The sequence below is a fragment of the Protobothrops mucrosquamatus genome, unplaced genomic scaffold, assembly GCF_001527695.2.
Source record: "Protobothrops mucrosquamatus isolate PMUCROS unplaced genomic scaffold, P.Mucros_1.0 scaffold1396, whole genome shotgun sequence".
NCBI lineage: Eukaryota > Metazoa > Chordata > Lepidosauria > Squamata > Viperidae > Protobothrops > Protobothrops mucrosquamatus.
Genome location: NW_015387582.1, coordinates 126,007 through 139,936, shown reverse-complemented (window position 1 = coordinate 139,936; position 13,930 = coordinate 126,007). Strand labels below are relative to the sequence as shown.

Below are 13,930 nucleotides of genomic sequence, written 5' to 3'. Positions count from 1 at the left end.
AGAGCAGTTTAATTTTATCATTTTCTATGACTTTCTCTATTTTATGATCCCACCAGTTTTTGCTTACAGGCAAATGATATTTCTTGCAGATCTTCCAATGCACCATTGTTGCTACTTTGTCATGCCGCTGCTTGTAGTCAGTCTGTGCGATCTTCTTGCAGCAGCTTACCAGGTGGTCCACTGTTTCTTCAGCTTCTTTACATCTGGCTGACTGTGCGATGATCCATAATAATAATAATAATAATAAAGTTGGAAGGGACCTTGGAGGTCATCTAGTCCAACCCCCTGCTCAGGCAGGAAACCCTAGACCATTTCAGACAAATGGCTGTCCAGTCTCTTCTGAAAAACTTCCAGCGTTGGAGCATTCACAGCTTCTGGAGGCAGGTTGTTCCACTGATTAATTGTTCTAACTGTCAGATTGTTCCTAGCAACTGGAAGTTTTTAAGGGTTTCAAAACTCAGCTCGTCTGAGTCAGCTGGCACGGAACTGGAGAATATATGACTCGATCTCTTTTGCTTGTTGTTGCACAGGAATGCAGCTCCAGGGAGATGGCCTTTCCCCCCCCACCCCTTTACAACTAGGTTGGCGGCTTGTATCTTGTCAGGATGGGAGTGGTGTCAGCCAGAAAAATAGCCTCAACTTATGCCTGGGACAGCACAAACCATTGGGCTGGAGCGGCGATAAAACTCTATAGATTCAAAGCTCATTTAAAACAAAAATCAAGGAAGCATTCTCACCTACTACTCCACAGCTACTATCACTCCGACCGGTACATGCCAATCTTCCTCATTTATCAGTCGGAAGGCTCAAATCTAGCAAGCCCCCATTGGCATTTGCTCAACAGTTTTAACACTGATTCCCAATGGAGAGTTAAATGGGTCGCTGAATGCCCAGTCATAGGAAGACATATAAATGACCCCCAAAATAAGTGTCAGGCTTTGAACTGCCGTGTCAGCCAGGGACAGCCCTGATTAGGATTTGCACCTCACACAGCGTCTGCCGGGAGTCTCCGTATAAATGGGACATAGTATCCTCCCCTCAGTGTGATTGGGATCCAGCATCAAACTGTAGATCACATCGTGACCGGTTGTACGCTGAGGATATATACCGATCCAGTATCTGATTTTTTTCATCTTAAATGATGCTGTGCTTTAATGGTTAGTCAGGGGTAGTCAACCTTGGCTCTTTTGTGACTCGTGGACTTCAACTCCCAGAATTCCTGAGCGAGCTGTGCTGGCTCAGGAATTCTGGGAATTGAAGTCCACGAGTCATAAAAGAGCCAAGGTTGACTACCCCTGGGTTAGATGGTAGACATTGGTAGCTGAATATAGATCTTTTTAACATTCATATTTTATTGGGGTTTTTTTTAATCTAGGGGAAATGTCAATATATACTGCAGCTCCATGTATAACATGCCATATGCTAAATAAATATCCCACAGCTCGGCTGGCTATACCTAGCCTGGGTTCTGAAGAGCTGCTACATCCTAAGCAATGAGATCTTAAACCAGAGACCTGCACAGCTGTTTTTCTTCCTTTGACAACAGTGCCCATCAGAATTTCATTGTGACCTGTAACATCTTGGTTGATCTACGTCAGACATGTCAAACACAAGGCCCGGGGGCCGGATGAGGCCCGCGAAGTGGTTTCATGTGACCCGTGAAGCCATCCTGGAAACAGTGAGGGAACGGCCCCCACTGCCTTGGTCCTGGCCCAGGCAGGGAGCCAATGTACAATTTTGTGGTGGCCATCTATGCTGAAATGCATTCAGTCTTAGCTCCACAAGGCCGTCTGCAAACAGCGAGGAACCAGCCCCTGCCGCGTCGGCCCTGCCCCCTGGGTGCATGCTGGGGAGGGGTCACCCTTTGTGAGGAATGAAGAAATGCACCATCGCCTGGAAGTGGCCAGCAAATGGCCCTTGCCTACTTCACATATCCGGCTTGATGGGCTCCGGCAGACAGGCTTCAGCAGGCAGTGAGTTTCCTCCAGTGGACCATGCCTTGGCATATGCCCTGGTCCCACCCCCTTCTGCCAGAGACCCTCAGATCTGTCCTACTCCTGCCCAGGCCCCCACAGGCACCCTTGACGCGAACGATGTAGAGCTGGCCATGCCCACCCAGTAGGCCACACCCACCCAGTAGGCCACACCCACTCTGGCCACACACACACACCAGAGGGCAACCGCAATGCTGATGCGGCCCTCAATGAAATTGAGTTTGACACCCCTGATCTACGTTGTTGAGTCAAATGTGGCTTGCTACCTTCATTGCTGTCAGCTGGGCCCTTTCTGATTTGATCTGACCTGAATTAGTTCCCTATTCCACATATCAGTAAATGACTTTAGCATCTGCTCAGCTTTGGACACAGTTTTCCCTTTTTCCAAAGAGTGATAAAGTTGTTTTCTTTTCACCTTCCACTCACCTGTTTTGTTAAACTATCCCTGATGGCAAGTTGCTGACCATCATCCCAAATTCAGGAAAAGTTCAAATGAAGTTGCTTTGGCCAAACGTGTCAAAAGATGGAAGTTCCTTTAGGTCTTGGGCCTGTCTGGTTCTTGGAGGTTAGAAGGAACTTCTCACTTTAGTGCCCAGTTGAAGTCTAGAAGGGCACATATACATCCAGGAGCTCAGTAGGGGCTGGACTGAAAGGGGACTTGGTAGGCGTATACTGGGAAAGATCAAGAGGACAAAGTAACAGGCAGGCATGAAATTTGAATTCTAAGCTGCCCAGAATCCTTGATTAAGATGAGGAGCCTGGAGATTAACCTCGCCCAAGATTAAAATGGCGCTGTTCCATGTGCTTCGTTGCCAAAGTGAGGAGAGTAGGTGTGCCATTAAGAAAGCTCCAACAGGCTCGGGTCTCCTGGGCTCATTCAGAGAACATGACGGTGACTCCACTCCGTTTTTCTTCCAACTCTGATGAAATTTCAGATGAAATCAGGCATAGATTCATCCAAGGTCAGCTTCAGGCCAACAGTCAAGTAAGCAATACTCCAGTCAAGAAGAGCCATTAGTAAACAGCCCCAATCAAAGAATCCTTAAGACCACCCAGCCACCCAAGACGCCAGAATATAAACTGATAACAATCCCCACTCCTTACTAGCACTGATGATGTTACTTAGTGAGGGTAATGAAACATCTGCAAGAAAACAAGCACCAAGGATCCCTCAGATGAAATTGCCCGAACCAAAAAAAGCTTCTGAACTACAGAACAAAGGTCAATTGGCCTTGTGGCTTTCAAACAACATAAACTAAAAAAAAAAGTGCTTTTTTTTAAGAGTGCTTTTTTTTCATGCAGGGAGAAAAACTTGATGAGAGCTGAAGAGAGGGACAAGTCACCCTTAATAATAATAATAATAATAATAATAATAATAATAATAATAATAATAATAATAAAGTTGGAAGGGACCTTGGAGGTCATCTAGTCCAACCCCCTGCTCAGGCAGGAAACCCTATACCATTTTGGACAAATGGCTGTCCAGTTTCTTCTTAAAAACTTCCAGTGTTGGTGCATCCACCGCTTTTGGAGGCAGGTTGTTCCACTGGTTAATTGTTCTCACTGTCAGGAAGTTTCTCCTTAGTTCTAGGTTGCTTCTCTCCTTGATTAGTTTCCACCCGTTGCTTCTCGTCCTGCCTCAAGGCGCTTTGGAAAATAGCTTGACTCCCTCTTCTTTATGACAACCCCTGAGATATTGGAACACTGCTATCAGTGTTCCAATATCTCAGGGGTGCTCTAGAACTTTGTGTCCGGCAACTTGCTTTAAAAGGAGGAGGAAATTAGGGGATGTAGTTACAATCTGGAGGCTGTATTTATATAATGGCTAGGATAAATACTCAGCTAAGTCATTCTGTGGAGTCCTTGTGCTTTACTGAGGCTCCTTAAGTAGCAAATGCAACTGACATATGTGGAACAAAGATGATTAGGGGACTGGAGGCTAAAGCATATAAGGAACGGTTGCTGGAATTGGGTATGTCTAGTTTAATGAAGAGAAGGACGGGGGGGGGCATGATAGCAGTCTTCCAATATCTCAGGGGTTGCCCTAAAGAAGAGGGAGTCAAGCTATTCTCCAAGGCGCCTGAAGGCAGGATGAGAAGCAACGGATGGAAACTAACCAAAGAGAGAAGCAACCTAGAACTAAGGAGAAACTTCCTGACAGAACAATTAACCACTGGAACAACCTGCCTCCAGAAGCAGTGAATGCGCCAATACTGGAAGTTTTTAAGAAGAGAGTGGACAGCCATTTGTCTGAAATGGTATAGGGTTTCATGCCTGAGCAGGAGGTTGGACTAGATGACCTCCAAGGTCCCTTCCAACTTTATCATTATTATTATTAATTCAGTCAGCAAACCATAGTTTAGCAAACTATGCTTAATAATAATAATAATAATAATAATAATAATAATAATAATAATAATAATAATAATAATAATAATAAAGTTGGAAGGGATCTTGGAGGTCATCTAGTCCAACCCCCTGCTCAGGCAGGAAACCCTATACCATTTCAGACAAATGGCTGTTCAGTATCTTCTGAAAAACTTCCAGTGCTGGAGCATTCACCGCTTCTGGAGGCAGGTTGTTCCACTGGTTAATTGTTCTAACTGTCAGGAAGTTTCTCCTTAATTACAGGTTGCTTCTCTCCTTGATTAGCTTCCATCCGTTGCTTCTTGTCCTGCCTTCAGGCGCTTTGGAGAATAGCTTGACTCCTTCTTCTTTGTGGCAGCCCCTGAGATATTGGAACACTATTATCATGTCCCCCCTCGTCCTTCTCTTCGTTAAACTAGACATACCCAATTCCAGCAGCCTTTCCTTATATGCTTTAGCCTCCAGTCCCCTAATCATCTTTGTTGCTCTTCTCTGCACTCTTTCTAGAGTATCAACAAACCATAGCACACAACAAACTATGGCTCTTAAGGGACTATGGTGGAGAGCAGCACCTGTGTTCAGCACTTGGGGTAATTTCAGGTTGCATCCAGGGCTCTCTTAGAAGAGGTATAAAGTGAAGAGACGAACAGTACTGCAGCTGCCTTGCTGTTTTTGAACTACCCATCCATAGATATTCCCATGGAAATGAAACATGTAGCTTTCATTATAGACAGAAGCCAAAAAACAGAGAAATTCATTGTTATGAAACAAAGCTAAAAAAAAACCTTAACCATGATATACATGGTTAAAACCTTCACATCACTCAATCTTCAACAGAATAAACAAACCTCAAGGTGAAGGCCCTAAATAATACTATTGGTTATACAGCAACAGATTCTACTCGAGGCCACTAATTCCCATCATCCCCTGCTTCCAGCAGGTCCCCACTCAGATATATCCCTTTAGGCTCTGTCTCTTGATCCACCATATCCTTAGTTTTTAAAGTTCTCCCAGACATCATAAAAATCAACTCCAGTTCTGATGAGAATAAAATATATTTATTTGCTTGTTTAACTTAATCGTTGGCCATCAAGGAGACTTTCCAGTCATATATTTCTACTGCACAAGTCCTGTAAGGCAATTGTGGCTAGAAAAATCATAGGATAGCATCTTAATCTTCTTTCATACTTAAGAGTCTACCTGCTTACTCAGATAGTTAGTAACTGGTTAGATTGCATCAAAAACCATGGACCTCTAACCTTATTGCACTTAGAGGTGATTGAGGTAGGAAGAAAAATATGGAACTGGTCTGTAGTGATGTGGAGCGGATCAACAATCCATCTCCAAAAGCAAAGGAATGATAGAAGATGAATTGGATCTTGCTGCCTTCCGGAGAATCTTTGGAGCATGCTAAATTAACACCATACAAGCAGATGGATAAACACTAGGACAGAAGCAAGAAATTGAACTGGAGAGGTTGGGAAGTGTGACATGATGGGAACACTGAAGATCTCAAAAGTTATTTTGAGAACAGTTTGGGACTTTGGCTGAGAAAAAAAAAGCCCTTGCTGAGTTGAGAAAGAGGCACCCATGCACTCAGCCAAAATCTAAAACTATTTCCACATGGGAAATAGAGGGTCCACCCATTCCTGTGAAGCTTAGGCCTGCTGCCAAAGGTCATCTGAGGGCAAAAAGGTAGATCTTTTACAAATGGCTAACATCACAACCTCAAGCCAGTCAACGTAGGGCCATAGCTTGATATTGCAAATGTCCCGAGTCTGACACATCTGAAATCCAGGAGCTTTCCAGTCCCCAATTGACATTCCTCTAGAGCAGGGGTAGTCAACCTTGGCTCTTCTGGGAGTTGAAGTCCACAAGAACCAAGGTTGACTACCCCTGCTCTAGAGCATCTCTCCATTCAGGTTGTCCTGTCCTTCTGGGCCTACTTCTCCACTTGCTTCTCTGCTGCGATCTCTTGCAGCCACCTGATTGTGCGATTCCGGCTCTCTTCCCAGGTGAAACGGGGTGTGTATCCGAAGTGGCTCAGGGCCTTGTCAGTCTTTACGGTGAAGGTGGTGCTGACGATCACCAGGGTGTAGGTGTTGAGGATGGGGGCGTACACGAAGAAGGGCTTCAGGAGTCGCTGCAGGATCACATTGACCAGAGCTATCAGCTGGAGGAGAAAGAACGGCACCAGGGGACGGGAACCCAAGAGGCGGAAGCCGCACGGCTTCAAGAACTCCATGTTAAAGTCCTCGTAGCTCTTGTAAGGAGAGTCGTCATAGCAATAATAAACTTGGGCCCCGATGGTTGAGGGGTCCTCTTGGATCTTCCGAGCCACCAGCAGATGCATCCAAGCCACGTTGCCTACAGAAGGGGCAAGTTGGGAGACCAAAAAGATAAAAATCAACGGAGGGACCAACACCACTTTTGTGAAAAGACAGGGATAACATGGAGACACAACAACGCAGCATTGTTTACTCAAGCCAACACAGTAGGAATAAGATCTCAAATGTGTTTTTAAAAACAGTGCTTCATACATTCTATAAATTAAAAATCAAACGCAAGATCCAGTCACACAAGACACTGAAATAGACACATCAAATTGTGTTTGTGTGTGTGTGTGTACACAAGCATGTTTATTTTTGAGAAAATTCGAACAATTAATCAGTGAAACGAGTTGCTTCCAGAAGTTGTGGGTGCTCCCAGAAGAGATTGGACAGCCATTTGTCTGAAATTATATAGTGTCTCCTGTTTTAGCAAGGGGTTGGACTAGAAGACCTCCAAGGTCCCTTCCGCCTGCTATTTTGTTATTTCCCAACTCCTAGTGGGAATGGGGATTTTTGGGAAGGAGTTAGGCATTGCTCTCACTTATACTGCAATAGACATAGCAAATAAATCCAGCAGCTAAACAGAAGTGGTTTTCTTAAAAAAAGAAATATCTCTTACGACAGGGTTTTCACGTTTGCCTGTCCGAATCCCCGAGGGGGAGTCGTAAGTAACTTGTGGGGGCTACACACTAAGTTGAAATCTGATCAGGCTTACCCAGACAAAATGCAAACAATGTCAAGACTCACTGCAAACTTTGCTCCCTTTTTTGTGTGGGCAAAAGAAGGGAGGCTGCTGGCTTGGAAAGTCTGAGAAATGCAGTGAGAAATACTAAGGGGTGTATTTGTTTTTCCTCTAACCCAACGAAAACATTATTTTTATTCATGGGGAGAGGAAAATTTGCACACATCCATTCTTTCTCTAAGGGCCCAGCGTACGCCAAACTTTGAGAACCAGCCCTGAACAACAATGTCAAATTAATAACAAAATGAAATTCAATGGTGAAAAAAGTAAGGTTCTACATTTCGGCAAGAAAAACCAAATGTACAGGTATAGTATAGGGGGTGCCTTGCTCAATAGTAGTAACTGTAAGAGGGATCTCGGAGTCCTAGTGGACAATCACTTAAATATGAGCCAGCAGTGTGCTGCAGCTGCCAAAAAAGCCAACACAGTGCTAGGCTGCATTAACAGAGGGATAGAATCAAGATCACGTGAAGTGTTAATACCACTTTACAACGCCTTGGTAAGGCCACACTTGGAATACTGCATCCAGTTTTGGTCACCACGATGTAAAAAAGATGCTGAGACTCCAGAAAGAGTACAGAGAAGAGCAACCAAGATGATCAGGGGACTGGAGGCTAAAACATATAAGGAACGGTTGCTGGAATTGGGTATGTCTAGTTTAATGAAGAGAAGGACGAGGGGGGATATGATAGCAGTGTTCCAGTATCTCAGTGGCTGCCCCAAAGAAGAGGGAGTCAAGCTATTCTCCAAGGCGCCTGAAGGCAGGACAAGAAGCAACGGATGGAAACTAATCAAGGAGAGAAGCAACCTAGAACTAAGGAGAAACTTCCTGACAGTTAGAACAATTAACCAGTGGAACAACCTGCCTCCAGAAGCGGTGAACGCTCCAACCCTGGAGGTTTTTAAGAAGAGACTGGACAGCCATTTGTCCGAATGTTTCCTGCCTGAGCAGGGGGTTGGACTCGATGACCTCCAAGGTCCCTTCCAACTTTATTATTATTATTATTATTATTATTATTATTATTATTATTATTATTATTATTATTATTATTATTATTATTATTATTATTATTATTATTATTATTATTATTATTATTTTCACATCAGGCTTGTTTCGTGGGTCTGAATGTTATATCCAAAAGCTCTGGCTACCGAATGGTAATTCAGAAGTGTGCTTGACAGCAGAAGTCTGGGCGATGGTTCTTAAAAAGTCCCAATAAAAGAGAACATCTGCAGCTCAGGGTTTGAATTGTGGGATCCTTGGGGCTCAATAAACTTATTGTTTGCTTGCAAACATTTCGTTACCTGACTAGGTAATATCATCATTGAGAAGGAGTGCGGGATTTGCTCCCTGTTTATTTATAAGAGTTTGCCCTGCCAGTGTTAGCGGACGTGTGACACCAGATAAACAATCAAGTAGAAAACAATACCCTAATCAAGGAACTGTCAAGGAAAAAAAACCACACCCCCACCAACAAAAGCAAGGAAAGCTACTGTATATAAACAGGGAGCAAATTCCACCTTCCCTGGCACTGACAACATTACCTAGTCAGGTAATGAAATGTCTGCAAGTAAACAACCAAGCTCAGCGATCACCAAGGACCCCACAGTTCTTAAGAAGTTCGGAGCCTGATATAAAGAAGCACATATGTACAGGAACAGCTAAAATGGACTCCAGAAAATGGTAGAGGACAGGAAGGCCTGGAGGAACGTTGTCCATGGGGTCGCGATGGGTTGGACACGACTTCGCAATTAACAGCAACAAATGTACAGGAACATGCACAAGAAGAGTTAAAAAAAATCTAAATAAAAGAAGGTGGGTCAAGAATGCATCAGGCACCCGCACAACTTACCTACATAGACCCTGCCATGCTCGACAGAGGCCGGGACGGCCCGGATCATGTACTTCTTTGTCACCAGCCCTGTCTCATAAAAATCCTTCATCAGCAGATGGTTCTCCCCATAGATGCCCGTCGGACGAAGGGCACAAGTCACTAGCTGCTTCCCGTTGGCCATCTGTGGAAAAGAAGAGATTTGCTGTTGCTGATTGGCACAATGAGCATGTTGTGGGTGGACCATCCACCATCGAGACAAGCTAGAAGTTGGGGGCAGAGTCTTTATTTAGGTTTCGGGTTTGCTGGACTTTCATCCCAAGTTTCCTTGGAGATTAAGGCAAGGGATCTAGCCATCCTTCCTCCTGGCTTCCCATAACAAGAAGCATGTGAGGTAGGTTAGGCCAGGAGTAGGCAACCTTGGCTCTTTTATGACTCGTGGACTTCAACTCCCAGAATTCCTGAGCCAGCATGGCTCAGCATGGAAACCTCTCCATTTCTCCTCAGCATGGCTGGCTCAGGAATTCTGGGAGTTGAAGTCCACGAGTCATAAAAGAGCCAAGGTTGCCTACCCCTGGCTTAGGCCAATGGAGAGGACCATTAGGCCCAAAGTCACTTCTCCTGTGAACTTTCACAGCTGAAAGTGGACCACACCTGGGCTTCTCCAATCAGATTCCACTAACAACTCAATGAGCTAGACTGGGCTGAGATCATACATGGTCTAGGGATATTGAGTGAACGTCCATCATTCAGGACCTGGGCCTTTCCTCACCGTGATGTATCACTGGCTGTCTTAATCAAGACACCAGCATTGGGCCCAGGAGGTCCAGGGTTCAAACCCCACAAAATGACTGGGGGAAAAGAACACAGGGAAGGCAGTGTGAACAGCACTATACAGCATTGTACGCCAACTAGACACAGGGACAGTTTCTTCTCTTGTCCCTTGTGCCCTCACTCTGCTGAACACCTAATTCTCGCAGCTGACAAAATACAGTACTAAGTGGTTGTTGTTGTTTTGCCTAATGCAGTGGTTCTCAGCCTGTGGGTCGGGACCCCATTTGGGGTCGATCGACCATTTCACGGGGGTCGCCAAGCAAGGCTTTCCGCCATTTTTTTTGTCTGCCATTTTTCCCCCCTTTTCCGGCGGGTGCCTTACCTCCCTTGGGCTGGGCCAGCTGGTGGTCGGCCTGCTCCGTCTCTGCCGCTTGCCAGCTATGCCTCGGCCGGCGCAGGGGGCGGAACCACGCATGCGCGGTGCTCCCGGGCAGGGAAAGTCCTCGACTTACGACCGGTTGGGTAGTCCTCGACGTACGACCGGTTTAGTCCTCGACTTACGACCGGTTTAGTCCTCGACTTACGACCGGTTTAGTCCTCAACTTACGACCGGTTGGGGTCGCGGCATTAAAAAGGTTGAGAACCACTGGCCTAATGTGTATGTATATTAACTCACAGGGTGTGGCTGCAGTTGTATTGTTTATCCCCTTTATTATTTTTTACTTCCTCCTTTTTATTGGCTGCACACTTTAGTATTTATTATTATATTGTGTTGTTTTGCAAGTACACTGAAGTTCTTCTGTACCAGAGACAAATGCTTGTCTGTCTAAGCACACTTGGCCAAATAAATAAACTATATAAATAATTATATAAGTAAGCATAGCTCCTTCAAGCCGCCCTGAGTCCGCGAGGAGAAGGGCGGGATATAAATCCAAATATAATAATAATAATAAAAAGTAGCCTTCCCCATCCCTGTACCCTGCAGATAATTTGACCTGCAATGCACAAATCAATCCACAGCCAGCACATGCTGCCTAAATCAGTGTTTCTCAACCTTGACAACTTTAAGATGTGTGGACTTCAACTCCACCTGGCTGGGGAATTCTGGGAGTTGAAGTCCACACATCTTAAAGTTGTCAAGGTTGAGAAACACTGGCCTAAATCTTTTGCAGAAGACATTCAAACGCCTCTCTCAAGTTCTAGCTTACCAATAGCCCATTGGCTTCGAGGACCAGCTGCTCAGCCTTGGCTTTGCTAAGTGGGTATGGATGGTGGTAGACGCTCTCATATGTCGTGTCCTCGTTGCCCCTGGAAGCAAGGGAAGAAAGCATCACAGACAATCAAAATCCGGTGCTTGCAACAGGTGGGACCAAGAGCAACTAACAAGGTTACAGTTAATAAGGTTATGCATCTCAAATACACTTCAGCGCTGTTCAGCTAAATCCAGTGCAGTTGCTATAGTGGTTGCTGCTTCCAGCATTACTTAGAAGAGGACAAAGTTCCTAAACCCTTAAATGATATGAAGAAGAAAGGGGGGGGGAATCTGTTACTTGACTCCCCCATGATGGAAAGGGTTGTTTCTAAAAGATGTTGAGACTCTAGAAAGAGTACAGAGAAGAGCAACAAAGATGATTAGGGGACTGGAGGCTAAAACATATAAGGAACAGTTGCTGGAATTGGGTATGTCTAGTTTCATGAAGGACGAGGGGGGACATGATAGCAGTGTTCCAATATCTCAGGGGCTGCCACAAAGAAGAGGGAGTCAAGCTATTCTCCAAAGCACCTGAAGGCAGAAGAAGAAGCAACGGAGGGAAACTAACCAAAGAGAGAAGCAACTTAGAACAATTAATCAATGGAACAACCTGCCTCCAGAAGCTGTGAATGCTCCAACACTGGAAGTTTTCAAGAAGAGACTGGACAGCCATTTGTCTGAAATGGTATAGGGTTTCCTGCCTGAGCAAGGGGTTGGACTAGATGGCCTCCAAGGTCCCTTCCAACTTTTTATTATCAATATTAATAATAATAATAATAATAATACCAATAGTAGTAGGCGCCTTGAGTGCAATCCCAAAACAACTGGAGCACCACTTGAACACCATCGGCATTGACAAATTCGCTATTAGTCAATTGCAAAAGGCGGCCTTACTAGGAACTGCTTCCATCCTGCGACGATATCTGTAATACCATCAAACATCCACATCTGCCTATCCCAGGTCCTGGGAAAGGACTCGATAGGTAGACAAAATGCCAAATCCAGTCTGAACATCTGGCTGACTGTGCGATGATCCATAATAATAATAATAATAGGTTTTTCCTATATGCAGCCATTAAAGGTACAAGGATACAGGTAGTCCTTGACTTACAATCACGGTTGAACCCAAAATTTCTGTTCCTAAGCGAGACAGCTGTTAAGTGACCTTTCTTGCCACAACTGTTAGGTGAATCCCTGCAGCTGTTAGTAACCTGGTTGTAAAGTGAATCTGGATTCCCCATTGGCTTTGGTTATCAGAATGTCGCAAAAGGTAAATCACCCGAGTCATACATTTGAACCAGTTGCCACGTGGTCCAAATTTTGATCACGTGACCATGGGGATGCTGCAACGGGTATTAAGCATGAAAAACGGTCCTAAGTCACTCTTTTCAGTGCCATTGTAACTGAATGGTGACCGAATAAATGGTTGTAAGTTGAGGATCACTTGTACCCTGCGGTGAAAATTTTTCAAATTTGCGAGCCTTGGGGTGACTAAGCTTCTAAACACGAACAACAGTCAACTTTTCCTACTTTTTAAAAGGGAGGACAGAACCAACAGCTTGGCCCACACCCCTAGAGAGCGCTGTGCCTTTAAGGCTCCTTCCCCGTCTGTCTCCATGGTGACTGTTAGTAACTATATCCCTGTTGTCATGGCGTTGCTAGGAGAACCCGGGGGAAACCCTTGAGCAGGGCCAAAACATTCGGGTCTGGCCTAAATCAGGGGAACTCCCTGATATTCAGAGCCAGCATTGAAACTCAGTTAACTCTTTAGGTGTTCGCTTCTATTTAGAAAATATGCATGTTTAGGCCCTTCTATAGCTAAAACAGTAGGAGAAGGCTCAAAAGAATAAGAAACTCCAAAGCTGACCAAATTAGAACATAAAATAATAGGGTTGAAAAAGGCCTCGGTCGTCTTCCAGTCCAACCCAAGGGAAATTCAGCAGAAATTGTAGAAAAACTCACCGGTTTTCTTCGCCTCATGGAGCGCGACATTATTTATTTGTTATTTATTTATTTTTTAAAAAAAGTAGCTCATACCTGTAGAAATGGTGGCCTTTTGTGTTAGGTCCTACGACCTCCATGCTACTGGTGTAAATCAGATACTGGACTCCTTGTGCGACACAGGCCTCAATTACGTTCTTGGTTCCTAGAGGGAAAGAGGGGGAAAGGGGATAAGATGAGGAGAGGAGGAAGAAGAGGAGAAACAATGCAAAACATGGCAGTCCACCACGGCCCTCGCCTGCTAGGAAAGAAACAGTTCTGCCAGGAATGAAAAAAGAGAAGGAATGAAGTTTGTGAGGTTTTTATTGTCTTGTGGAAAACGAAAGGACTTTTACGAATTCCAGAGGGTTTTTAGCAGAGAGATTTATTGCGCAGGTTCAGAAGCATTAGAGACAAGCAATTCTGAACCCTGAGGGCGGGATCAGACTTCAGTTTTATGCTATCCTTCTTTCAGGAACAAAGAACTACACATTGAAATACACATTGTAATACATTAGGTTCGTTTCTCACGGGTATACAATGGAGGGTTTGCTACATACATTGTATCCATGTGCAATGCGCATTAGGTTAGTCACATATTACTGACACAGAATTTTCCCAGTGATTATGCATTATTCCTGACACATCATTATTCTAGT

The 13,930-nt window shown here is 44.6% G+C and overlaps 1 protein-coding gene across 1 annotated transcript in view; it reads right to left on the bottom strand.

The window, feature by feature from the left end:
* Positions 1-6,266: 6,266 nt before the first annotated feature.
* Positions 6,267-13,930, bottom strand: part of HSD3B7 (hydroxy-delta-5-steroid dehydrogenase, 3 beta- and steroid delta-isomerase 7) — a 37,695-nt gene continuing 30,031 nt past the window's right edge. The window contains exons 2-5 of the mRNA XM_029285185.1: positions 13,329-13,437; positions 11,248-11,347; positions 9,287-9,449; positions 6,267-6,728 (exon numbers count right to left, since the gene is read on the bottom strand). Coding sequence (XP_029141018.1) covers positions 6,304-6,728; positions 9,287-9,449; positions 11,248-11,347; positions 13,329-13,437 — 797 coding nt within the window. The 3' untranslated portion in view covers positions 6,267-6,303. The remainder of the gene's footprint in view (positions 6,729-9,286; positions 9,450-11,247; positions 11,348-13,328; positions 13,438-13,930) is intronic.